The 25,484-nt window shown below is 42.3% G+C and overlaps 1 protein-coding gene across 1 annotated transcript in view; it reads left to right on the forward strand.

Moving 5' to 3' along the window:
* Positions 1 to 300: 300 nt before the first annotated feature.
* The window catches only part of LOC115218039 (protein SCO1 homolog, mitochondrial), a 29,069-nt gene continuing 3,885 nt past the window's right edge, over positions 301 to 25,484 (forward strand). Inside the window, exons 1-6 of the mRNA XM_029787790.2 lie at positions 301 to 463; positions 17,794 to 17,925; positions 18,963 to 19,037; positions 22,396 to 22,486; positions 23,808 to 24,005; positions 25,028 to 25,120. Of these exons, the coding sequence (XP_029643650.1) occupies positions 422 to 463; positions 17,794 to 17,925; positions 18,963 to 19,037; positions 22,396 to 22,486; positions 23,808 to 24,005; positions 25,028 to 25,120 (631 nt within the window). The 5' untranslated portion in view covers positions 301 to 421. The remainder of the gene's footprint in view (positions 464 to 17,793; positions 17,926 to 18,962; positions 19,038 to 22,395; positions 22,487 to 23,807; positions 24,006 to 25,027; positions 25,121 to 25,484) is intronic.

Below are 25,484 nucleotides of genomic sequence, written 5' to 3' on the forward strand. Positions count from 1 at the left end.
GGTTTCTGCTATCTTCAGAAATGTAAACAAAGTCACTTCCGGTACCTACGGGACGTATACCGAAGGATCGCCAAAGCACTTTCTTGAAATGTATCCGGTACATGTTTTAATATTTGTTTTTTTTTTTTTTTTTTTGGAAGACGTCCGAGAATTAAACAAAATTATAAATTTCAAAAAAACAACAAAATACGAAATTCAAAAGAATTTCAAATTTTTGATAACTATAAATAAAGATTATTTTAAATCCAATTACAATTTTCTTAATTGGTAGTTTACAAACCGACGTTATATAAGCCTTAGTTTCGTAGCATTACAAAGTACGCGGTGTTATTGCTTAGTTACTGCTTTCATAATGTACTCGAGTGAACGCTTTGAGTAGCCAACAACTAAAAACGATAGCTTTGCCTATATTTTACCAGATATGAGGTTTTTGTTTTACTGTCGGACGTTACAAAAGACGAAAGTAAGTCATAAGTACATTTATATCCTTTTTATTTAATAATTAAAGCCTGAATATTCCGTGTAATTAATATACTTATTAAATATAATTGCATCATGGTAGGAAGGGAGATAACTCTAATGTAACTTTACCAACTTAGCTTTTTTCTGCAATGCAAAACTTTCACTAATTGGATTTTATGAAATCCTGTTTCTCGCTCTTTAAACAAATAAAAAGATAAATTGCGACTTCGTGGGGCTTTCTGAATGACACACCTACAAGATAAATTATCTTTCTTTTTTTTTTTCTTTCCTTTAATGCAGCCCTTTTGATGATAAATCGTGTCTCATGAGGCCTGCTTTTCAAAAAGGTTGCCCATGCCCTTTTTATAAATGATTTCGGCTTCGTATCTGGCCGTGCTTCTACTACATGTTTGTGTGTACGTATATATATTGCGTGCATGTATACATATATATATATATATATATATATATATATATATATATAATATATATATATATATATATATATATATAAACGTTGCCTATATATATATACGGCAGAAACGTTAGCACGCCGGGCGAAATGCGTAGCCGTATTTCGTCTGCCGTTACGGTCTGAGTTCAAATTCCGCCGAGATCGACTTTGCCTTTCATCCTTTCGGGGTCGATAAATAAGTACCAGTTACGCACTGGGGTCGATGTAATCGACTTAATCCGTTTGTCTGTCCTTGTTTTTCCCCTCTGTGTTTAGCCTCTTGTGGGTAGTAAAGAAATAGGTATATATATTTCTTTATTGCCCACAAGGGGCTAAACATAGAGGGGACAAACAAGGACAGACGAAGGGATTGAGTCGATTATATCGCCCCCAGTGCGAAACTGGTGCATGTATATATATAGATATAGATATATAGTAACGTCATTCGCGCACTAATTAGTGCGTCAAACTCATTACCACACAATGAATTAAAATTCGTATTTACTTATATACTAATTTTAATTCATTCATATATAGGCGCTACTTTCCTCTCTCTTTCTTAAATGTATTCTTTTAAATAAATATTCCCGGCTTTTCTTTATTTTCTGTCGTTATGTAAAACAATTATTTCATCTATCTCAAGATGAAATAGAACTACCTGTAATATACTCGGGCTAATTCAGTTGACTTTAACCTCGTCCAGTGCACCTGAGCACTGTACACAATGTTTTATTATTATTATATAAACTAAAAAATAAATAACCTTGTGTTTTAGCAAAGGTGATTGATATCCGTGTTCTCTGTTTCGGTTATGAAAGAAATTAGGATTACACAGAATAAACAGCTTATTCACTAAAATAATTTAATGCAATGTATCAGGACATGTGTATATATTGTCAATAAGTTGTTGGGGGTCTTTTCTACTTTCTTGTTTGTTTTGAGTAGCCCCAGTTAGTTCTTTTTGAGCAAGAGACAATTAACCGTACGATGTTCCTAATTAACTTTAATGATTCTATCTTTATTGTAGGACAAGCAGTTCCTAATTTTAAGGACAGAAGTGAGTTTGTTGTAGGTTATTAAGCTATTACATTGAATAATCTGTATCAGCGATTCCCAACCTGTGGTCCGCAAAGGTAGTACTGGGGGTCCGTTTGAATTTAGTTTACGGACCTCCAGTACTACCTTTGCAGACCACAGGTTGGGAATCGCTGATATAGATTATTCAATGTAATAGCTTAATAATCTACAATATATATATATATATATATATATATATATATAATATATATATATATATATATATATATATATATATATATATATACACACATGCACACATAACGATAAGCATATTAAGGGGGGGGGGCCTGGAAAATCTCATTTAAATAAAAGTAGTCATTGATAGTGAAAAGGTTGGGAACCACTGATTTTATATCATAGGAGCACCTTAGCTTGATCGGTTCACTAAATAAATAAGAGACTTGAGTGAAACTTAGCTGCTCCTTTGAGTCAAAGTTCTTCCGTGTATATTCATCTATTCAAGTTTACAGATTTAACCGATATCTTGCTTATTTTATACTTTCATCAGATCGATCGTTTATAAGGCCTTCTTTTTTGTTACCTATCACCGTTAACAATTAATTACGTAATTGACTTTATTGTGCGTAGGCGAAAGGACTTGTAACTTGCTTAGCTTTCCCAATGTATTTAGTAACTTAAGTGATTTTCGCTCATTAAACGCCAATAATTAAAATAGTTATGAATAATCACAACTCGAAATATGAATGCATACAACAACAGTAGCAACAAAAAGCACTGATTAATTCGATGTAAGCTGTCGACAAATTAATTGTCCTCCTTGTGTGTTAGATAAGATCAAAACGGCAAATAAGCGCCACAAAATTTTCTCCTCGTTAATTTAGTTTACTTTCTGTAAGGAATTCTTTTAACCCTGCTATTACCAGACATTGAGTTACCAACAAGGAAAATGTAACGAAATATCATGATGCGTAATATCACTTGTTGGAAATCAATTATTATTTAACTGCGCGGTCACACCCAATACGCGGAAAAAAAAGTCACCAGTTTACGAACATAAATGCAGATAACAGTGTTAAGAAACACCTCAGATCTCTTAATCACTTTACGTAACCTTATTTTAAAACTAACTATCTATCTACCTATCTACCTACCTATCTATCTATCTATCTATCTACCTATCTATCTATCTATCTACCTATCTATCTATCTATCTATCTATCTACCTATCTATTAATCTATCTATCTATCTATCTACCTATCTATTAATCTATCTATCTATCTTTCTTTCTATCTATCTATCTCACACATGCTTGAAAGACTTTCACATTTTTTAGCCTCGCTGCATAAAGTAAACAAAATGGTGACGCTACAGATTCTTTTCGTTTTGTTTTTCTCTCTTTGGTCAAGACAAGGAGGATCCCTATAAGTAGTTTCCAATCCTTTTAGAGCTTCGTCAAAGGCATAATCCCTATGTTTTGAAGATAGTTAAGTAATAGCTTATTACCATATCATCGTCAACGGCCGTTTTCCGTGCTTGCATGGGTTGGACAGTTCGACAAAAGCTTTCAAGGATGCTTTATGTTGTGTCTCTAATTTAACTGTTAAGCTGATAGAATACTTAAGCAACATGGATTAGCAACCATTATCCCTGCTTATGCACCTCAACCAGGGCTACCTGATCAACAGAAAAACCGATTTTATGACACCCTCTTGCAGACTACCTTGTCGACAAATGACAGGGACCTTCTCTTTGTGGCTGGCGACTTCAGTGGGTATGTTGGACAACATGCAGGGGGCTTCCATGGTATACATGGTGGCTATGGATTTGGTCCCTGCAATGAGGAGGGAACCAAGCTGCTAGAGTTCTATGATGCAAATGATCTTATGGTCTGTATTACTATCTTCAGGAAACCTGCCAGTCACCTGTTCACCTACCATTCTGGTGGACACACTAGTTAGATTGACTACATTCTTGCCAGGAAACGGGCAAGATGGCCACTTATAAATGCCAAAACCTTCCCAGGTGAAGAATGCACCCCACAACATAGGTTAATAATTAGTGACTTCAGGACCAAGGCTAAATAGATGACCAGCATGGAAAAGAAGGGTCTGGAAGTTTAAGGGTCCAGAGATTGAGAGACGTATTACTCGAAGCTTTTGACGGAAAAGAGGAGGATATAGCATCACATAATGCGGAAGACAACTGGAGGTTCCTACAGGACAACCTGTTGAGGGTTACTGAACAGATCTGTGGCTAGTGCAAAGTCCCCTCTCGACCTAAGGTAACATGGTGGTGGAACAATGTAGTTGAAAGGGCCATTATGGAAAAGAAACAGGTGTGGAAGGACTGGAAGAATGGTGGTAGCTAGGAACTTTATCTTATCTCCAGAAGGGAAGCTAGGAGACAGGTGTACTTAGCCAGTGAGGAAGCAGATAAGAAAAATTTGCCAATGTTCTGTGTCATGAGGACCAAAGACTTGAAATGTTTCGTGTTGCAAGACAGTGTGTGAGAGAGAATCATGATGTCATAGGAGAGAAATGTGTCTGCATGGGTGATAGCTCACTTGCATTTAATGAGGCTGCAAAGAGAGAGACTTAGAGATGCCATTATGAAAGGTTGTAAATGAAAAGAATGAATGAGAGAAAGAGAGTCTACCAAATGTCGACCCAGCAGAGGGTCCAGCTATCCAAATTGACAGTAGCTTGGTAGATAAAGCAATTAAGGGTATGAAGATGGGGAAAGCCCCTGGCCCATCAGTAATCACCGCAGAGGTGCTTAAAATATCTGGCAGTGTGAGCTATAGTCTGGTCACCTGCATAGTCAATCAGGTGATACATGGAGTCATACCCAATGCCTGGTGTAGCAGCACCATAGTCAACTGCTACAAAGGTAAAGGTGATGCATTAGATATGAATAATTACAGAGGTATCAAATTGTTGGATAAGGTGATGAAAGTCACAGAGAGGGCCATAGCCCAACTAATTAGGGAGACAGTTTAGATGACAAACACTACTGATGTTATATTTCTGGTAAGACAGTTGCAGGAGAAATACCTAGCTAAAGATAAACCTCTGTACTTGGCTTTTGTTGACATGGAGAAAGCTTTTGACAGGGTCCCCCAATCCCTTATCTGGTGGTCAATGCAGAAAATAGGGATAGATGAGTGGTCAGTGAGAGCTGTACAAGCCATGTACAGGGATGCTGTCAATAAGGTGAGGGTTGGCAACAAGTATAGTGAAGAATTCCAGGTAGAAGTAGGGGTCCACCAAGGATCAGTCCTCATCCCCCTCTTATTCATCGTGGTCCTCCAGGCAATAACAGGAATTCAAGACAGGCTGCCCATGGGAGCTCCTCTATGCTGATGACCTTGTTCTAATAGCTGAATCACTATCAGAACTAGAGAAGTTTCTGGTGTGGAAACAAGGTCTAGAATTGAAGGGCCTTAGAGTCAATCTAGCAAAAACCATAGTTTTAGTAAGTAGGAAGGCAAACAAATCACAAATCCCTTCAGGTAGATGGCCTTGCTCGATCTGTAGAAAAGGCGTAGGTAGAAATTCCGTAAGATGTACCTGGTGTAGGCTATCGACACATAAGAGGTGCAACAATATCAAAGGAAGGCTAACTGAGAAGATAGTTTTTGTGTGGCTAAAAACCATTAGTTGATAGCTTCTGTTACCTAGGTGACCAAGTCAGTAGTGGGGGTAGATGCTCTGAGAGCGTAGCTGCTTATAATAAGGATAGCCTGGGCAAAGTTCAGAGAGCTCCTACCTCTGCTGGTAACAAAGGGCCTCTTGCTGAGAGTGAAAGGTAGACTGTATGACATGGAGAAAGCGTTTGACAGGGTCCCCCAATCCCTTATCTGGTGGTCAATGCAGAAAATAGGGATAGATGTAGCGGCGAGCTGGCAGAAACGTTAGCACGCCGGGTGAAATGCTTAGCGGTATTTCGTCTGCGTTACGTTGTGAGTTCAAATTCCGCTGAGGTCGACTTTGCCTTTCATCCTTTCGGGGTCGATAAATTAAGTACCAGTTACGCACTGGGGTCGATGTAATCGACTTAATACCTATGTATGTCCTTGTTTGTCCCCTCTGTGTTTAGCCCCTTGTGGGTAATAAAGAAATATGTATGACATGCATGTAAACAGCCATGCTACATGGCAGTGAAACATGGGCTGTGACTGCTGAGGACATGAAAAGAAGCTAGTATGCTGCGTTGGATGTGTAATGTCTGTGCATACACGACAGTGTAAGTGCCCTGACAGAAAAGATGGACATAAGAAGCATCAGATGTGGTATGCAAGAGAGATGACTGCTGGTATGGTCATGTGTTGCATATGGATGAGGACAGTTGTGTGGAAAAGTGTCACACCCTAACAGTGAAGGGAACCTGTGGAAGAGGTAGACCCAGGAAGACCTGAGGTGGTGAAGCATAACCTTTGGAGATATGCTGTGCTTGAGAAGACCCAGCAAGCCAAGTAAGGCTGTGGCCTATGCCAATGTCACATAACCAGCCCATTTAAGCAATATGCTCTGCTTGAGAAGACCCAGCAAGCCAAGTAAGGCTGTGGCCTATGCCAATGTCACATAACCAGCCCATTTAAGCAATATGCTCTGCTTGAGAAGACCCAGCAAGCCAAGTAAGGCTGTGGCCTATGCCAATGTCACATAACCAGCCCATTTAAGCAATATACTCTGCTTGAGAAGACCCAGCAAGCCAAGTAAGGCTGTGGCCTATGCCAATGTCACATAACCAGCCCATTTAAGCAATATGCTCTGCTTGAGAAGACCCAGCAAGCCAAGTAAGGCTGTGGCCTATGCCAACGTCACATAACCAGCCCATTTAAGCAATATGCTCTGCTTGAGAAGACCCAGCAAGCCAAGTAAGGCTGTGGCCTATGCCAATGTCACATACCAGCCCAATTAAGCAATATGCTCTGCTTGAGAAGACCCAGCAAGCCAAGTAAGGCTGTGGCCTATGCCAATGTCACATAACCAGCCCATTTAAGCAATATGCTCTGCTTGAGAAGACCCAGCAAGCCAAGTAGGCTGTGGCCTATGCCAACGTCACATAACCAGCCCATTTAAGCAATATGCTCTGCTTGAGAAGACCCAGCAAGCCAAGTAAGGCTGTGGCCTATGCCAATGTCACATAACCAGCCCATTTAAGCAATATGCTCTGCTTGAGAAGACCCAGCAAGCCAAGTAGGCTGTGGCCTATGCCAATGTCACATAACCGGCCCATTTAAGCAATATGCTCTGCTTGAGAAGACCCAGCAAGCCAAGTAAGGCTGTGGCCTATGCCAACGTCACATAACCAGCCCATTTAAGCAATATGCTCTGCTTGAGAAGACCCAGCAAGCCAAGTAAGGCTGTGGCCTATGCCAATGTCACATAACCGGCCCATTTAATCAATATGCTCTGCTTGAGAAGACCCAGCAAGCCAAGTAAGGCTGTGGCCTATGCCAATGTCACATAACCAGCCCATTTAAGCAATATGCTCTGCTTGAGAAGACCCAGCAAGCCAAGTAAGGCTGTGGCCTATGCCAATGTCACATAACCGGCCCATTTAAGCAATATGCTCTGCTTGAGAAGACCCAGCAAGCCAAGTAAGGCTGTGGCCTATGCCAATGTCACATAACCGGCCCATTTAAGCAATATGCTCTGCTTGAGAAGACCCAGCAAGCCAAGTAAGGCTGTGGCCTATGCCAATGTCACATAACCAGCCCATTTAAGCAATATGCTCTGCTTGAGAAGACCCAGCAAGCCAAGTAAGGCTGTGGCCTATGCCAATGTCACATAACCGGCCCATTTAAGCAATATGCTCTGCTTGAGAAGACCCAGCAAGCCAAGTAAGGCTGTGGCCTATGCCAATGTCACATAACCAGCCCATTTAAGCATATGCTCTGCTTGAGAAGACCCAGCAAGCCAAGTAAGGCTGTGGCCTATGCCAATGTCACATAACCGGCCCATTTAAGCAATATGCTCTGCTTGAGAAGACCCAGCAAGCCAAGTAAGGCTGTGGCCTATGCCAATGTCACATAACCAGCCATTTAAGCAATATGCTCTGCTTGAGAAGACCCAGCAAGCCAAGTAAGGCTGTGGCCTATGCCAATGTCACATAACCGGCCCATTTAAGCAATATGCTCTGCTTGAGAAGACCCAGCAAGCCAAGTAAGGCTGTGGCCTATGCCAATGTCACATAACTGGCCCATTTAAGCAATATGCTCTGCTTGAGAAGACCCAGCAAGCCAAGTAAGGCTGTGGCCTATGCAATGTCACATAACTGGCCCATTTAAGCAATATGCTCTGCTTGAGAAGACCCAGCAAGCCAGTAAGGCTGTGGCCTATGCCAATGTCACATAACTGGCCCATTTAAGCAATATGCTCTGCTTGAGAAGACCCAGCAAGCCAAGTAAGGCTGTGGCCTATGCCAATGTCACATAACTGGCCCATTTAAGCAATATGCTCTGCTTGAGAAGACCCAGCAAGCCAAGTAAGGCTGTGGCCTATGCCAATGTCACATAACCAGCCCATTTAAGCAATATGCTCTGCTTGAGAAGACCCAGCAAGCCAAGTAAGGTTGTGGCCTATGCCAATGTCACATAACTGGCCCATTTAAGCAATATGCTCTGCTTGAGAAGACCCAGCAAGCCAAGTAAGGCTGTGGCCTATGCCAATGTCACATAACTGGCCCATTTAGCAATATGCTCTGCTTGAGAAGACCCAGCAAGCCAAGTAAGGCTGTGGCCTATGCCAATGTCACATAACCAGCCCATTTAAGCAATATGCTCTGCTTGAGAAGACCCAGCAAGCCAAGTAAGGCTGTGGCCTATGCCAATGTCACATAACCAGCCCATTTAAGCAATATGCTCTGCTTGAGAAGACCCAGCAAGCCAAGTAAGGCTGTGGCCTATGCCAATGTCACATAACCAGCCCATTAAGCAATATGCTCTGCTTGAGAAGACCCAGCAAGCCAAGTAAGGCTGTGGCTATGCCAATGTCACATAACCAGCCCATTTAAGCAATATGCTCTGCTTGAGAGACCCAGCAAGCCAAGTAGGCTGTGGCCTATGCCAATGTCACATAACCAGCCCATTTAAGCAATATGCTCTGCTTGAGAAGACCCAGCAAGCAAGTAAGATTGTGGCCTATGCCAATGTCACATAACTGGCCCATTTAAGCAATATGCTCTGCTTGAGAAGACCCAGCAAGCCAAGTAAGGCTGTGGCCTATGCCAATGTCACATAACCAGCCCATTTAAGCAATATGCTCTGCTTGAGAAGACCCAGCAAGCCAAGTAAGGCTGTGGCCTATGCCAATGTCACATAACCAGCCCATTTAAGCAATATGCTCTGCTTGAGAAGACCCAGCAAGCAAGTAAGATTGTGGCCTATGCCAATGTCACATAACTGGCCCATTTAAGCAATATGCTCTGCTTGAGAAGACCCAGCAAGCCAAGTAAGGCTGTGGCCTATGCCATGTCACATACTGGCCTGGCCATTTAAGCAATATGCTCTGCTTGAGAAGACCCAGCAAGCCAAGTAAGGCTGTGGCCTATGCCAATGTCACATAACAGCCCATTTAAGCATATGCTCTGCTTGAGAAGACCCAGCAAGCCAAGTAAGGCTGTGGCCTATGCCATGTCACATAACCAGCCCATTTAAGCAATATGCTCTGCTTGAGAAGACCCAGCAAGCCAAGTAAGATTGTGGCCTATGCCAATGTCACATAACCGGCCCATTTAAGCAATATGCTCTGCTTGAGAAGACCCAGCAAGCCAAGTAAGCTGTGGCCTATGCCAATGTCACATAACCAGCCCATTTAAGCATATGCTCTGCTTGAGAAGACCCAGCAAGCCAAGTAAGGCTGTGGCCTATGCCAATGTCACATAACCAGCCCATTTAAGCATATGCTCTGCTTGAGAAGACCCAGCAAGCCAAGTAAGGCTGTGGCCTATGCCAATGTCACATAACCAGCCCATTTAAGCAATATGCTCTGCTTGAGAAGACCCAGCAAGCCAAGTAAGGCTGTGGACTATGCCAATGTCACATAACCAGCCCATTTAAGCAATATGCTCTGCTTGAGAAGACCCAGCAAGCCAAGTAAGGTTGTGGCCTATGCCAATGTCACATACTGGCCCATTTAAGCAATATGCTCTGCTTGAGAAGACCCAGCAAGCCAAGTAAGGCTGTGGCCTATGCCAATGTCACATAACTGGCCCATTAAGCAATATGCTCTGCTTGAGAAGACCCAGCAAGCCAAGTAAGCTGTGGCCTATGCCAATGTCACATAACCAGCCCATTTAAGCAATATGCTCTGCTTGAGAAGACCCAGCAAGCCAAGTAAGATTGTGGCCTATGCCAATGTCACATAACTGGCCCATTTAAGCAATATGCTCTGCTTGAGAAGACCCAGCAAGCCAAGTAAGGCTGTGGCCTATGCCAATGTCACATAACTGGCCCATTTAAGCAATATGCTCTGCTTGAGAAGACCCAGCAAGCCAAGTAAGATTGTGGCCTATGCCAATGTCACATAACTGGCCCATTTAAGCAATATGCTCTGCTTGAGAAGACCCAGCAAGCCAAGTAAGGCTGTGGCCTATGCCAATGTCACATAACCAGCCCATTTAAGCAATATGCTCTGCTTGAGAAGACCCAGCAAGCCAAGTAAGGTTGTGGCCTATGCCAATGTCACATAACCAGCCCATTTAAGCAATATGCTCTGCTTGAGAAGACCAGCAAGCCAAGTAAGGCTGTGGCTATGCCAATGTCACATAACAGCCCATTTAAGCAATATGCTCTGCTTGAGAAGACCCAGCAAGCCAAGTAAGGTTGTGGCCTATGCCAATGTCACATAACCAGCCCATTTAAGCAATATGCTCTGCTTGAGAAGACCCAGCAAGCCAAGTAAGGCTGTGGCCTATGCCAATGTCACATAACCAGCCCATTTAAGCAATATGCTCTGCTTGAGAAGACCCAGCAAGCAAGTAAGGTTGTGGCCTATGCCAATGTCACAAACCAGCCCATTTAAGCAATATGCTCTGCTTGAAAGACCCAGCAAGCCAAGTAAGGTTGTGGCCTATGCCAATGTCACATAACCAGCCCATTTAAGCAATATGCTCTGCTTGAGAAGACCCAGCAAGCCAAGTAAGGCTGTGGCCTATGCCAATGTCACATAACAGCCCATTTAAGCAATATGCTCTGCTTGAGAAGACCAGCAAGCCAAGTAAGGTTGTGGCCTATGCCAATGTCACATAACCAGCCCATTTAAGCAATATGCTCTGCTTGAGAAGACCCAGCAAGCCAAGTAAGGTTGTGGCCTATGCCAATGTCACATAACCAGCCCATTTAAGCAATATGCTCTGCTTGAGAAGACCCAGCAAGCAAGTAAGGCTGTGGCCTATGCCAATGTCACATAACCAGCCCATTTAAGCAATATGCTCTGCTTGAGAAGACCCAGCAAGCCAAGTAAGGCTGTGGCCTATGCCAATGTCACATACCGGCCCATTTAAGCAATATGCTCTGCTTGAGAAGACCCAGCAAGCCAGTAAGGCTGTGGCCTATGCCAATGTCACATAACCAGCCCATTTAAGCAATATGCTCTGCTTGAGAAGACCCAGCAAGCCAAGTAAGGCTGTGGCCTATGCCAATGTCACATAACCAGCCCATTTAAGCAATATGCTCTGCTTGAGAAGACCCAGCAAGCCAAGTAAGGCTGTGGCTATGCCAATGTCACATAACCAGCCCATTTAAGCAATATGCTCTGCTTGAGAAGACCCAGCAAGCCAAGTAAGGCTGTGGCCTATGCCAATGTCACATAACCAGCCCATTTAAGCAATATGCTCTGCTTGAGAAGACCCAGCAAGCCAAGTAAGGCTGTGGCCTATGCCAATGTCACATAACCAGCCCATTAAGCAATATGCTCTGCTTGAGAAGACCCAGCAAGCCAAGTAAGGCTGTGGCCTATGCCAATGTCACATAACCAGCCCATTTAAGCAATATGCTCTGCTTGAGAAGACCCAGCAAGCCAAGTAAGGTTGTGGCCTATGCCAATGTCACATAACCAGCCCATTTAAGCAATATGCTCTGCTTGAGAAGACCCAGCAAGCCAAGTAAGGTGTGGCCTATGCCAATGTCACATAACCAGCCCATTTAAGCAATATGCTCTGCTTGAGAAGACCCAGCAAGCCAAGTAAGGCTGTGTGGCCTATGCCAATGTCACATAACCAGCCCATTTAAGCAATATGCTTGCTTGAGAAGACCCAGCAAGCCAAGTAAGGTTGTGGCCTATGCCAATGTCACATAACCAGCCCATTTAAGCAATATGCTCTGCTTGAGAAGACCCAGCAAGCCAAGTAAGGTTGTGGCCTATGCCAATGTCACATAACCAGCCCATTTAAGCAATATGCTCTGCTTGAGAAGACCCAGCAAGCCAAGTAAGGCTGTGGCCTATGCCAATGTCACATAACCAGCCCATTTAAGCAATATGCTCTGCTTGAGAAGAGACCCAGCAAGCCAAGTAAGGCTGTGGCCTATGCCAATGTCACATAACCGGCCCATTTAAGCAATATGCTCTGCTTGAGAAGACCCAGCAAGCCAAGTAAGGCTGTGGCCTATGCCAATGTCACATAACCAGCCCATTTAAGCAATATGCTCTGCTTGAGAAGACCCAGCAAGCCAAGTAAGGCTGTGGCCTATGCCAATGTCACATAACCAGCCCATTTAAGCAATATGCTCTGCTTGAGAAGACCCAGCAAGCCAAGTAAGGCTGTGGCCTATGCCAATGTCACATAACCAGCCCATTTAAGCAATATGCTCTGCTTGAGAAGACCCAGCAAGCCAAGTAAGGCTGTGGCCTATGCCAATGTCACATAACCAGCCCATTTAAGCAATATGCTCTGCTTGAGAAGACCCAGCAAGCCAAGTAAGGCTGTGGCCTATGCCAATGTCACATAACCAGCCCATTTAAGCAATATGCTCTGCTTGAGAAGACCCAGCAAGCCAAGTAAGGCTGTGGCCTATGCCAATGTCACATAACCAGCCCATTTAAGCAATATGCTCTGCTTGAGAAGACCCAGCAAGCCAAGTAAGGCTGTGGCCTATGCCAATGTCACATAACCGGCCCATTTAAGCAATATGCTCTGCTTGAGAAGACCAGCAAGCCAAGTAAGGCTGTGGCCTATGCCAATGTCACATAACCGGCCCATTTAAGCAATATGCTCTGCTTGAGAAGACCCAGCAAGCCAAGTAAGGCTGTGGCCTATGCCAATGTCACATAACCGGCCCATTTAAGCAATATGCTCTGCTTGAGAAGACCCAGCAAGCCAAGTAAGGCTGTGGCCTATGCCAATGTCACATAACCAGCCCATTTAAGCAATATGCTTGCTTGAGAAGACCCAGCAAGCCAAGTAAGGCTGTGGCCTATGCCAATGTCACATAACCAGCCCATTTAAGCAATATGCTCTGCTTGAGAAGACCAGCAAGCCAAGTAAGGCTGTGGCCTATGCCAATGTCACATAACCAGCCCATTAAGCAATATGCTCTGCTTGAGAAGACCCAGCAAGCCAAGTAAGGCTGTGGCTATGCCAATGTCACATAACCAGCCATTTAAGCAATATGCTCTGCTTGAGAAGACCCAGCAAGCCAAGTAAGGCTGTGGCCTATGCCAATGTCACATAACCGGCCCATTTAAGCAATATGCTCTGCTTGAGAAGACCCAGCAAGCAAGTAAGGCTGTGGCCTATGCCAATGTCACATAACCAGCCCATTTAAGCAATATGCTCTGCTTGAGAGACCCAGCAAGCCAAGTAAGGCTGTGGCCTATGCCAATGTCACATAACCAGCCCATTTAAGCAATATGCTCTGCTTGAGAAGACCAGCAAGCCAAGTAAGGCTGTGGCCTATGCCAATGTCACATAACCAGCCCATTTAAGCAATATGCTCTGCTTGAGAGAAGACCCAGCAAGCCAAGTAAGGCTGTGGCCTATGCCAATGTCACATAACCGGCCCATTTAAGCAATATGCTCTGCTTGAGAAGACCCAGCAAGCCAAGTAAGGCTGTGGCCTATGCCAATGTCACATAACCGGCCCATTTAAGCAATATGCTCTGCTTGAGAAGACCCAGCAAGCCAAGTAAGGCTGTGGCCTATGCCAATGTCACATAACAGCCCATTTAAGCAATATGCTCTGCTTGAGAAGACCCCCAGCAAGCCAAGTAAGGTGTGGCCTATGCCAATGTCACATAACCAGCCCATTTAAGCAATATGCTCTGCTTGAGAAGACCCAGCAAGCCAAGTAAGGCTGTGGCCTATGCCAATGTCACATAACCGGCCCATTTAAGCAATATGCTCTGCTTGAGAAGACCCAGCAAGCCAAGTAAGGCTGTGGCCTATGCCAATGTCACATAACCAGCCCATTTAAGCAATATGCTCTGCTTGAGAAGACCCAGCAAGCCAAGTAAGGCTGTGGCCTATGCCAATGTCACATAACCAGCCCATTTAAGCAATATGCTCTGCTTGAGAAGACCCCCAGCAAGCCAAGTAAGGCTGTGCCTATGCCAATGTCACATAACCAGCCATTTAAGCAATATGCTCTGCTTGAGAAGACCCAGCAAGCCAAGTAAGGTTGTGGCCTATGCCATGTCACATAACCAGCCCATTTAAGCAATATGCTCTGCTGAGAAGACCCAGCAAGCCAAGTAAGGTTGTGGCCTATGCCAATGTCACATAACCAGCCCATTTAAGCAATATGCTCTGCTTGAGAAGACCCAGCAAGCCAAGTAAGGCTGTGCCTATGCCAATGTCACATAACCACCCATTTAAGCAATATGCTCTGCTTGAGAAGACCCAGCAGCCAAGTAAGGTTGTGGCCTATCCAATGTCACATAACCAGCCATTTAAGCAATATGCTCTGCTTGAGAAGACCCAGCAAGCCAAGTAAGGCTGTGGCTATGCCAATGTCACATAACCAGCCCATTTAGCAATATGCTCTGCTTGAGAAGAACCCAGCAAGCCAAGTAAGGCTGTGGCCTATGCCAATGTCACATAACCAGCCCATTTAAGCAATATGCTCTGCTTGAGAAGACCCAGCAAGCCAAGTAAGCTGTGGCCTATGCCAATGTCACATAACCAGCCCATTTAAGCAATATGCTCTGCTTGAGAAGACCCAGCAAGCCAAGTAAGGCTGTGGCCTATGCCAATGTCACATAACCGGCCCATTTAAGCAATATGCTCTGCTTGAGAAGACCCAGCAAGCCAAGTAAGGCTGTGGCCTATGCCAATGTCACATAACCAGCCATTTAAGCAATATGCTCTGCTTGAGAAGACCCAGCAAGCCAAGTAAGGCTGTGGCCTATGCCAATGTCACATAACCAGCCCATTTAAGCAATATGCTCTGCTTGAGAAGACCCAGCAAGCCAGTAAGGCTGTGGCCTATGCCAATGTCACATAACCAGCCCATTTAAGCAATATGCTCTGCTGAGAAGACCCAGCAAGCCAAGTAAGGCTGTGCCTATGCCAATGTCACATAACCACCCATTTAAGCAATATGCTCTGCTTGAGAAGACCCAGCAAGCCAAGTAAGGCTGTGGCCTATGCCAATGTCACATAACCAGCCCATTTAGCAATATGCTCTGCTTGAGAAGACCCAGCAAGCCAAGTAAGGCTGTGGCCTATGCCAATGTCACATAACCAGCCCATTTAAGCAATATGCTCGGCTTGAGAAGACCCAGCAAGCCAAGTAAGGTTGTGGCCTATGCCAATGTCACATAACCAGCCCATTTAAGCAATATGCTCTGCTTGAGAAGACCCAGCAAGCCAGTAAGGCTGGGCCTATGCCAATGTCACATAACCAGCCCATTTAAGCAATATGCTCTGCTTGAGAAGACCCAGCAAGCCAAGTAAGGCTGTGGCCTATGCCAATGTCACATAACCAGCCCATTTAAGCAATATGCTCTGCTTGAGAAGACCCAGCAAGCCAAGTAAGGTTGTGGCCTATGCCAATGTCACATAACCAGCCCATTTAAGCAATATGCTCTGCTTGAGAAGACCCAGCAAGCCAAGTAAGGTTGTGGCCTATGCCAATGTCACATAACCAGCCCATTTAAGCAATATGCTCTGCTTGAGAAGACCCAGCAAGCCAAGTAAGGCTGTGGCCTATGCCAATGTCACATAACTGGCCCATTTAAGCAATATGCTCTGCTTGAGAAGACCCAGCAAGCCAAGTAAGGCTGTGGCCTATGCCAATGTCACATAACCAGCCCATTTAAGCAATATGCTCTGCTTGAGAAGACCCAGCAAGCCAAGTAAGGCTGTGGCCTATGCCAATGTCACATAACCAGCCCATTTAAGCAATATGCTCTGCTTGAGAAGACCCAGCAAGCCAAGTAAGGCTGTGGCCTATGCCAATGTCACATAACCAGCCCATTTAAGCAATATGCTCTGCTTGAGAAGACCCAGCAAGCCAAGTAAGGCTGTGGCCTATGCCAATGTCACATAACCAGCCCATTTAAGCAATATGCTCTGCTTCAGAAGACCCAGCAAGCCAAGTAAGGCTGTGGCCTATGCCAATGTCACATAACCAGCCCATTTAAGCAATATGCTCTGCTTGAGAAGACCCAGCAAGCCAAGTAAGGCTGTGGCCTATGCCAATGTCACATAACCAGCCCATTTAAGCAATATGCTCTGCTTCAGAAGACCCAGCAAGCCAAGTAAGGCTGTGGCCTATGCCAATGTCACATAACCAGCCCATTTAAGCAATATGCTCTGCTTGAGAAGACCCAGCAAGCCAAGTAAGGCTGTGGCCTATGCCAATGTCACATAACCAGCCCATTTAAGCAATATGCTCTGCTTGAGAAGACCCAGCAAGCCAAGTAAGGCTGTGGCCTATGCCAATGTCACATAACCAGCCCATTTAAGCAATATGCTCTGCTTGAGAAGACCCAGCAAGCCAAGTAAGGCTGTGGCCTATGCCAATGTCACATAACCAGCCCATTTAAGCAATATGCTCTGCTTGAGAAGACCCAGCAAGCCAAGTAAGGCTGTGGCCTATGCCAATGTCACATAACCAGCCCATTTAAGCAATATGCTCTGCTTGAGAAGACCCAGCAAGCCAAGTAAGGCTGTGGCCTATGCCAATGTCACATAACCAGCCCATTTAAGCAATATGCTCTGCTTGAGAAGACCTGTTGAGTCAAGTGAAATCAATGTTGTGGCATAGTCATTGCCAGTGCAGCCTCACTGGCCCCATGCCGGTGGCACATAAAAAGCACCCACTACACTCTAGGAGTGGTTGCTGTTAGGAAGGGCATCCATCTGTAGAAACCTTGCCAGATCAGATTGGAGCCTCGTGCAGCCTTCCAACTTGCTAGTCCTCAAACAAACCATCCAACCCATGCCAGCATGGAAAGCAGGCATCAAACGACGATGATGATGATGAGGAGGAGGACTAAATACTTGGGTCAATGTGATCAACTAAACTTGTGAAGGCAGAACTCTAGCATGGCCTCGGTTCAATAACTGAAGCTAATAAAAGGATAATAATATCCTAGAAGTTGAGTCAGTTGACTTTACATGTCTCCTTTATAAAACTGAACCCCTAACTAAAGAAACCCTGACCCAAAGGCTTTGGAACAGGGAGTACAAGAGGTGCAAAGGCACCCACTGAAATTTTGTGGGATAAGGGGGCCATTAAAAACACTCTGAACTTCCTCAGTTGGAGCTAGGCTTGCATTCCCTGAGCAAATTTCATTTCTGCACTTGGGCCCTAACTAGGTGTTTTGTGTTTCATCTTGTATTATATGTCATCTTACTTCATTCTTTTTATCATTTATCATTGCAGTGTTACAGACCACTACAGATATTTGGTATTTCACATGGCCATTTATCGGTGAAACCATTTCTTCTCCCTCCTAATTGTCAATCGTTTTCCTGTCTCAGACCAAAATTCTATCATAAAAATCAAAGACTACTGGTAAGCTATTTTCACTTCACCTTTTCAAAACAGATTTTGACTTTTGGCATAGCTTTGTAGTTAAAATGCTTTGGTTGATGGAAACTGAAAGAAGCCCGTCATATATATTTATGTATATGTTTGTCCCCCTACCCACCATCACTTGACAACCGATGTTGGTATGTCTACATCCCTATAACTTAGCGGTTCAGCAAAATAGATCAATAGGATAAGTACTAGGCTTACAAAGAATAAGTTCTGGGGTTGATTTGTTCAACTAAAGGCCGTGCTCCAGCATGGCCGCAGTCAAATGACTGAAGCAAATAAAAGTGTAATAGAGTTTACCCCCTCTCTCTCTTTCGGAGAGGCACTGAGCAGCTATACGCACACATACACACACGGCAGTAACTTCCACCTGCCGAATTCAATCACAAAGCTCCGGTCGGCTCGGGGCTATAGTGGAAGACTCCTACTCAAAGTGCCACGCAGTGGGACTGAACCCGAAACCATGTAGCTAGGAAGCAAGCTCCCTAAACACACAGCCATGCCCGTGCCTATTTTGAATTAATTTCTATAAAAAAGTTGCTGACACTACTTAGTTCATCCATTTGTCTGTCCTTGTTTAGCCCCTTATTAGCAGTAAAGAAATAGGTATTTCGTCTGCCGTTATGTTCTGAGTTTAAATTCCGCCGAGGTTGACTTTGCCTTTCATCCTTTTGGGGTGGGGGGGGTCGATAAATTAAGTACCAATTATGCACTGGGGTCGATGTAATCGACTTAATCCCTTTGTCCTTGTTTGTCCCCTCTGTGTTTAGCCCCTTGTGGGGTAGTAAAGAAATAGTAATCAACATGCATACACCCTCCCCCACAATTGCTGGCCTTGTGCCAAAATTTAAAAGCAATGTCTAATTCATCCGCAGGTATTGATTCACGCAGCCTGTCATATCTGAACCATTCATGAGAAGGTGTTGTAACTTGATGCAGTTGTACCATCAGTAATATTGGACTTTGCTGTATTTCAATAATGTTTATATATTATCCTATTGTTCTATTCACAGATCCAGCCACCAATCACTTACAACAACAGTCTATCCCACTTGAGGCATTTTTCAAAAGGAGACTCCTACAACAGTGTACGTATGCTTCATATTATAACTTAAATTTCTTCTCCTCCTCCTATTTTAAACACTTACTCTCTGTGTGTTCCAGTCTTTTACGAATGAAAAGTTTGGCAGTCATATTTAATTAGTTTTAACAAGGCAATGCCACTCTGTCTAATTTCTCACCCTCTCTTTCTAGTTTCCTATTATACTATATATTATACATGCCGTCCAACCCATGCTAGCATGGAAAGCGGACGTTAAACGATGATGATGATTATATATATATATATATATATATACTATATATTATATATATATATATATATTATTATATATATACTATATATATATATATAATATATATATATATATATACTATATATTATATATATATATAATATATTATATATATATACTATATATATTATATATATATTATATATATATATATATACTATATATTATATATATACTATATATTATATATATACTATATATTATATATACTATATATATATATATATTAATATATATATATATTATATATATACTATATATTATATATATAATATATATATATATATATTATATATATATATATATTATATATATATATATATATACTATATATATATATATACTATATATATATATATAATATATATATATATATTATATATATATATATTATATATATACTATAATATATACTATATATTATATATATTATACTATATATACATAGTAATTTGGACTATTTGTGAACTAAACCAAACAAAATGAATGGATTGACTGTTGTGTGTTCAAACCCTTACCACAGCTCCAGCTGATATGCTTTTGACCAAAGCTCTTATATATCATCATCATCATTTAATGTCTGTTGTCCATGCTGGCATGGGTTGGACGGTTTGACCAGAGCTGGCAAGCTGGGGAACTGCATCAAACTCCAGTGTCTTCTTTGGCCTGGTTTCTGTGGCTGGATGCCCTTCCTAATGTCAACCACTTTACAGAGAGGTGCTGGGAGATTTTACATGGCACCACGCAGGTGCTTTTATCTATAAATATATGTGTGTGTGTGTGTGTGTGTGTTATATATATAGTCATAGAAACCAAGTGAAAACAGACAATGGAACCTGGTGTGGACTCTGTTCTTGCTAGTTCTTTTCAAGCCATCCAAACCCTGCCAACATTGAAAATGGACATTAAATGTTGATGATGGTGATATACATACATACATGTGTTTGTGTGTGTATGTGTGTGTGTGTGTGTGTGTGTGTGTGTGCACGTGTGTGTGTGTTATGGAGATTAGTAATGTTCCTACTACCTCCAATGTATTCAGAGGAAGAAAAAGAGTGTGTGTGCATGAGAAAAAGTCAATGTAAATAAAAACCCTTTCACCTTTCTAGTTTAAATAATAATAATAATAATAAATGTGCCCTTTTAAAGCCTAGCCAGGCTCATAGGCCCAGTTTCCATGGTGTATGTGTTCCCCAGATGGACGGGATGCCAGTCCATCGCAGTGTTACTCATTTTTGCCAGCTGAGTGGACTGGGGCAACTTGAAATGAAATGTTTTGCTCAAGAACACAACACACTGCCTGAGCCAGGAATCGAAACCATAATCTTACGATCATGATGCTGACATCCTAACCTCTAAGCCACTTGCCTCCACCCTCTAGTTTAAAACTAAACCTTGATAGGAAATCTCTGTCTTAAGAGTGTCACAAACAGCTGAACATTCTGTATTTAAAAGGCTAATATAGCCTATTAAATCTGTCTTATAAATCACTTTTGTCATCCGAGCTACTTTCATTGCTGTTAGCTGTTTCTAGGTCATTGCTGTCTGTTCAGCACATCACAGATTTATTTGCTTCAAGTTTCTCACAACAATTCTTAGTCAATGAGTGAATCCTAAAAAAAAACAATTGACAATAGTGACTTTGTGATGTATTAACTTTCTAAAGGAAAAACGTGTGTGTGTGTGCGTGCTCACTCGTGTGTAAATTACAATTGAGTATTTCATACCATATCTTTTAGTAGGTACATTATATATTTGCATGTTTAAAAGGTTCAGTACCAGGAAGGGAATCGGACTATAAAACCCTTCCTAGTAAATTCCCATACGACCTGCTAAGAAGACAATAACAATGATGATGGACATTATTTACATTCGACGGATATTTGTCCTCATCTTTTCTGTTGTTAACACAACATTTCAGCTGATATACCCTCCAGCCTTCATCAGGTGTCTTGGGAAATTTCCTTAGGAATGAGAACCCAGGTTCGAAATTTCCCCCAAGACACCTGAAGAAGGCTGGAGAGTATATCAGCTGAAACGTTGTGTTAGCAACAAACAAGATGAGGAAAAATATCCGTCGAATGTAAATAATGTACATAATTCCTCATCTCTTAAATATAGATCTGAATAATGATGGATATGTATATATCTCTCCTGCTCTCTCTTGCTGTCTTCCACTCTCTCTCTCTCTCACACACTCTTGCTCTGGCTGGGTACCCATATATCTCCTTTACAGCAGCACACCTGTTTCTGTCCTCATTCTTATTAACACACACACACACTCTCTCTCTCTCTCTCTCTCTCTCTCTCTCTCTCTCTCTCTCTCTCTCTCTCTCTCTCTCTCCTTCACTAAGTCTCTGAAAAAAACTTGCAACATTATGAAGACACATTAAACTCTGCTTGCAAAGACCTGTTGAGGCAAGTGAAATCAAAGTCAAATTCGATGACTGGCATCCGTGCTAGTGGAGCGCTAAGAGCACCATCCGAGCATGATCATTGCCAGAGCAGCTAACTGGCTTCCGTGCCAGTGGCATGTAAAAAACACCATTCAAGCATGATCGTTACCTGCGTCGCCTTACTAGCATTTGTGCTGGTGGCACATGAAAAAACATTCGAGCGAGGTCGTTGCCAGTGCTGCTGGACTGGCTCCTGTGCAGGTGGCAGGTAAAAAACACCATTTGAGCATGGCTGTTGCCAGTACCGCCTGACTGGCCCTCGTGCCGGTGGCACGTGAAAGCACCCACTACACTCTCGGAGTGGTTGGCATTAGGAAGAGCATCCAGCTGTAGAAACTCTGCCAGATCAGATTGGAGCCTGGTGCAGCCATCTGGTTTGCCAGTCCTCAGTCAAACCATCCAACCCATGCCAGCATGGAAAGCGGACGTTAGACGATGATGATACATTTAACTGCAATTCAATTATAAAACTGCTTGATGAGTTTTTGTTACAAGACATTAAAACACTTGTGAAATCCAGAAGTTATTTTATTGGTTCTGGCCTTTTCCCTGTCATAAACAAATCACTTAGAACCAGATCAATTTTGCTGTATTAAGATATTGATTTTTCTTTGGATGTATTTTCTATTTTTCAGCCAATATCATGGAGAACAGTTTTCATTACAGCTGCTATTGGTGGTGTATTTACGATGGCAATGTTCTATTTCAAACAAGCAAAAGAGCTAAGTAAATATCTAATTACGAATCCTATTATAACATTTAATTATGATATGGCAGTAAGCTGTTAGAATATCGGCGAGCTGACAGAAACGTTAGCATGCCAGGCAAAATGCTTAGCGGTATTCCGTCTGCCGTTACGTTCTGAGTTCAAATTCCACCGAGGTCGACTTTGCCTTTCATCTTTTCAGGGGTCAATAAATTAAGTACCAGTTACCACTGGGGTTCGATGTAATCGACTTAATCACTTTGTCTGTCCTTGTTTGACCCTTCCGTGTTTAGCCCTTATGGGCAACAAAGAAATAAGAATATCGGACCAAATACTTGACAGTATTTCTTTCTGTTATTTACAGGTTCTGGGTTCAAATACTGGCATGGTTGACTTTTACCTTTCATTCTTTTGGGTTCGATAAGATAAAGTGCCAATTGAGTACTGTGGTCACTGTAATCAAATTTCCCCTCCCCTCAAAAATGTTGGCCATGTGTGAAGATTTAAAATGAATATTTAACCTTTTAACATTCAGATTTCTTCGTCAAATACGTTGCTTATTTATTCACTTTGATTTGAATTAATCACTCATTAATTACCTTGTAGCTTCGAGATTTCAGTGGTGTGTTTGTATATATTTAGAATTGACATTGTAGGGTAGGTGTAAGAGGTTGGATCTGGTCAGTCTTTACATAAAATAGGTTGAATATTTGGGCCAGATTTGGCCAATTCTAATGCTAAAGAGTTGAATGATTTATAATCGCTATCGAGGCTTTTGAGCCTCATGGAGACAAGGTGGCCGAGTTCCTATCAGGTGTTGGGCCTCACAGATAAGTTTTAACTACAGTAGCATCCACCCTTACAGGTTAGCCATATTCAAATGGCAAATATGCATCACGATGTGTTACCGCTACTGTTTATAACTCGCTCTGAGATTTATCATTGTTTGATTTCGCTTTTTCAATATCAGTGTCAATCGACACTGGAAAAAATATATGTATTTGTGAAGGATTCTGACTTCTCGTCGACAACCATGATTGTCACACGCTGATGAAAGGTAAACACCTTGAAACTCGGGTCCGTGTGTATCATGTGTTGAAGACGGGGAGGATGACTCCCCTTCACAAATACTGAGAGGACACAGATAGTGTGTCTATAAGCCAGCTGGAGGAGATATCTTCCTGGGGCTATAAACTACAGTAGCATCCACCCTTAGGGGTTAGCCATATTTTAATTTATTGTTATCCTTAATTGATAAATTTTATAATTCTAAGTATGTTTTGATTTTGTATTTGCTGTAATGTTTTTTTTTCTTTTTCTTGTTTCTTTTTTTTTTTAAAGGATTGGCCAAGGAAAGAAGTCGACAACTCGGCAAAGCTGCCTTAGGAGGCCCATGGTCTCTCATTGACCACAACAACCAACCTAAGTCTAATAAAGATTTCTTTGGTCAGTGGGTGTTAATCTATTTTGGTTTCACCCATTGCCCAGACATCTGTCCTGACGAAATCGAGAAAATGGTTCAAGCTGTTGATATGATGGGTGAGTCACCGAAACATTTCAATTTTATTTCGCACTCAAAGTGAATATTGCATTAGAATGCACAATACTGCATTATTTATAACGAGAGGACATGTACTGCATTAAAGAACTCGTTTACCTCACTGAACACCAGAACTGTCAGATCATGTGACCTACCTCTTACTTGGGCTTGTCAGTGACAGACAGCCAGCTAGACATAGCAGCCGATTCCTCTGTCAGTAATATAGAGAATCTATCCCGGTGTTGGTTGCAAGTGAAGGCATATGGCTCAGTGGTTAGAGCGCCAAGCTCACAATCATGAGGTAGTGAGTTCAATTCCCAGACCAGGCTCTATGTTGTTTTCTTGAGCAAGACACTTTATTTCACGTTGCTCCAGTTCTCTCAGCTCTAGAAATGAGTAACAATGCCACTGGTGCCAAGCTGTAGCAGCCTTTCCTTTGGACAACATCGGTGGCCAGGAGAGAGAAGAGGCTGATATGCATGAGCAACTGCTTGTCTTCCATAAACAACCTTGCCTGGACTTGTGCTTCAGAGGGTAGCTTTCTAGGTGCAATCCCATGGTCATTCATGACCAAAGGGGGTCTTTACCCTTTTTTAATTGGTTGCAAATACCCTGTGAGCATATCGAAAATAATTAAAGCGACAGAAGCAGTGTTAATACCAAAGTAATATTTATCTCCCACTTATGATGGATGTTTGTGTTAGAACACACAATACTGTATTATTTGACATGAGAGGACTTCTCATATGGACTTGAGGCATATAAAAGAACTCCAGTTTATATTGCTGTAGGCGTAGGAGTGGCTGTGTGATAAGTAGCTTGCTTACGAACCACATGGTTCCAGGTTCAGTCCCACGACTACGATTACAATTTCACTTGGCTTGATAAGTCTTCTCAGCACAGAACAAAAATCATTGTGATGCTGAAAATAAAAGTGTTTTTTTTTTCTTTTTGCTTTCCCTATTTTTTCTGATATCCAAATAAACATATATTTTAATATTGAACTATTTCTCTCTTTTAGAAAAGAATCCTAATGTTCCGAATGTGCAGCCACTGTTTATTACAGTTGATCCAGAAAGAGACACTGTTGATGCCATTAAATTATATGTGAATGGTAAGTCCCATCTTGAAAGAAATTCTTATTAATCCTTTCGTTACCGTATTTCTGTTGCGATGTTCTGTGTTTCTCTCAATTAATTGTAAATATAACAGAATTTAGTAAAATAACTTAGTTATCATTAAGCTAGTGTTAGGAACATAAATCGTGACTAAGGTGGAAGATTTTAATCCAAAACTTATGAAAACAAGACATTTGTACTCAGAGCCAGAACCGGTTTCAGCCGGGTTGGTAACGAAAGGGTTAAGAAGACAATATTTTATTTGATATTTCCAGTCACTGTGTAAGTGTGTGTGTAGTATTTCCTGTGCATACAGTTAGATATCAGACTGTTGCTGGTGAAGTTTGAGCTCTACACAGT

The sequence above is a fragment of the Octopus sinensis genome, linkage group LG12 (assembly GCF_006345805.1).
Source record: "Octopus sinensis linkage group LG12, ASM634580v1, whole genome shotgun sequence".
Taxonomy (NCBI): Eukaryota; Metazoa; Mollusca; class Cephalopoda; order Octopoda; family Octopodidae; genus Octopus; species Octopus sinensis.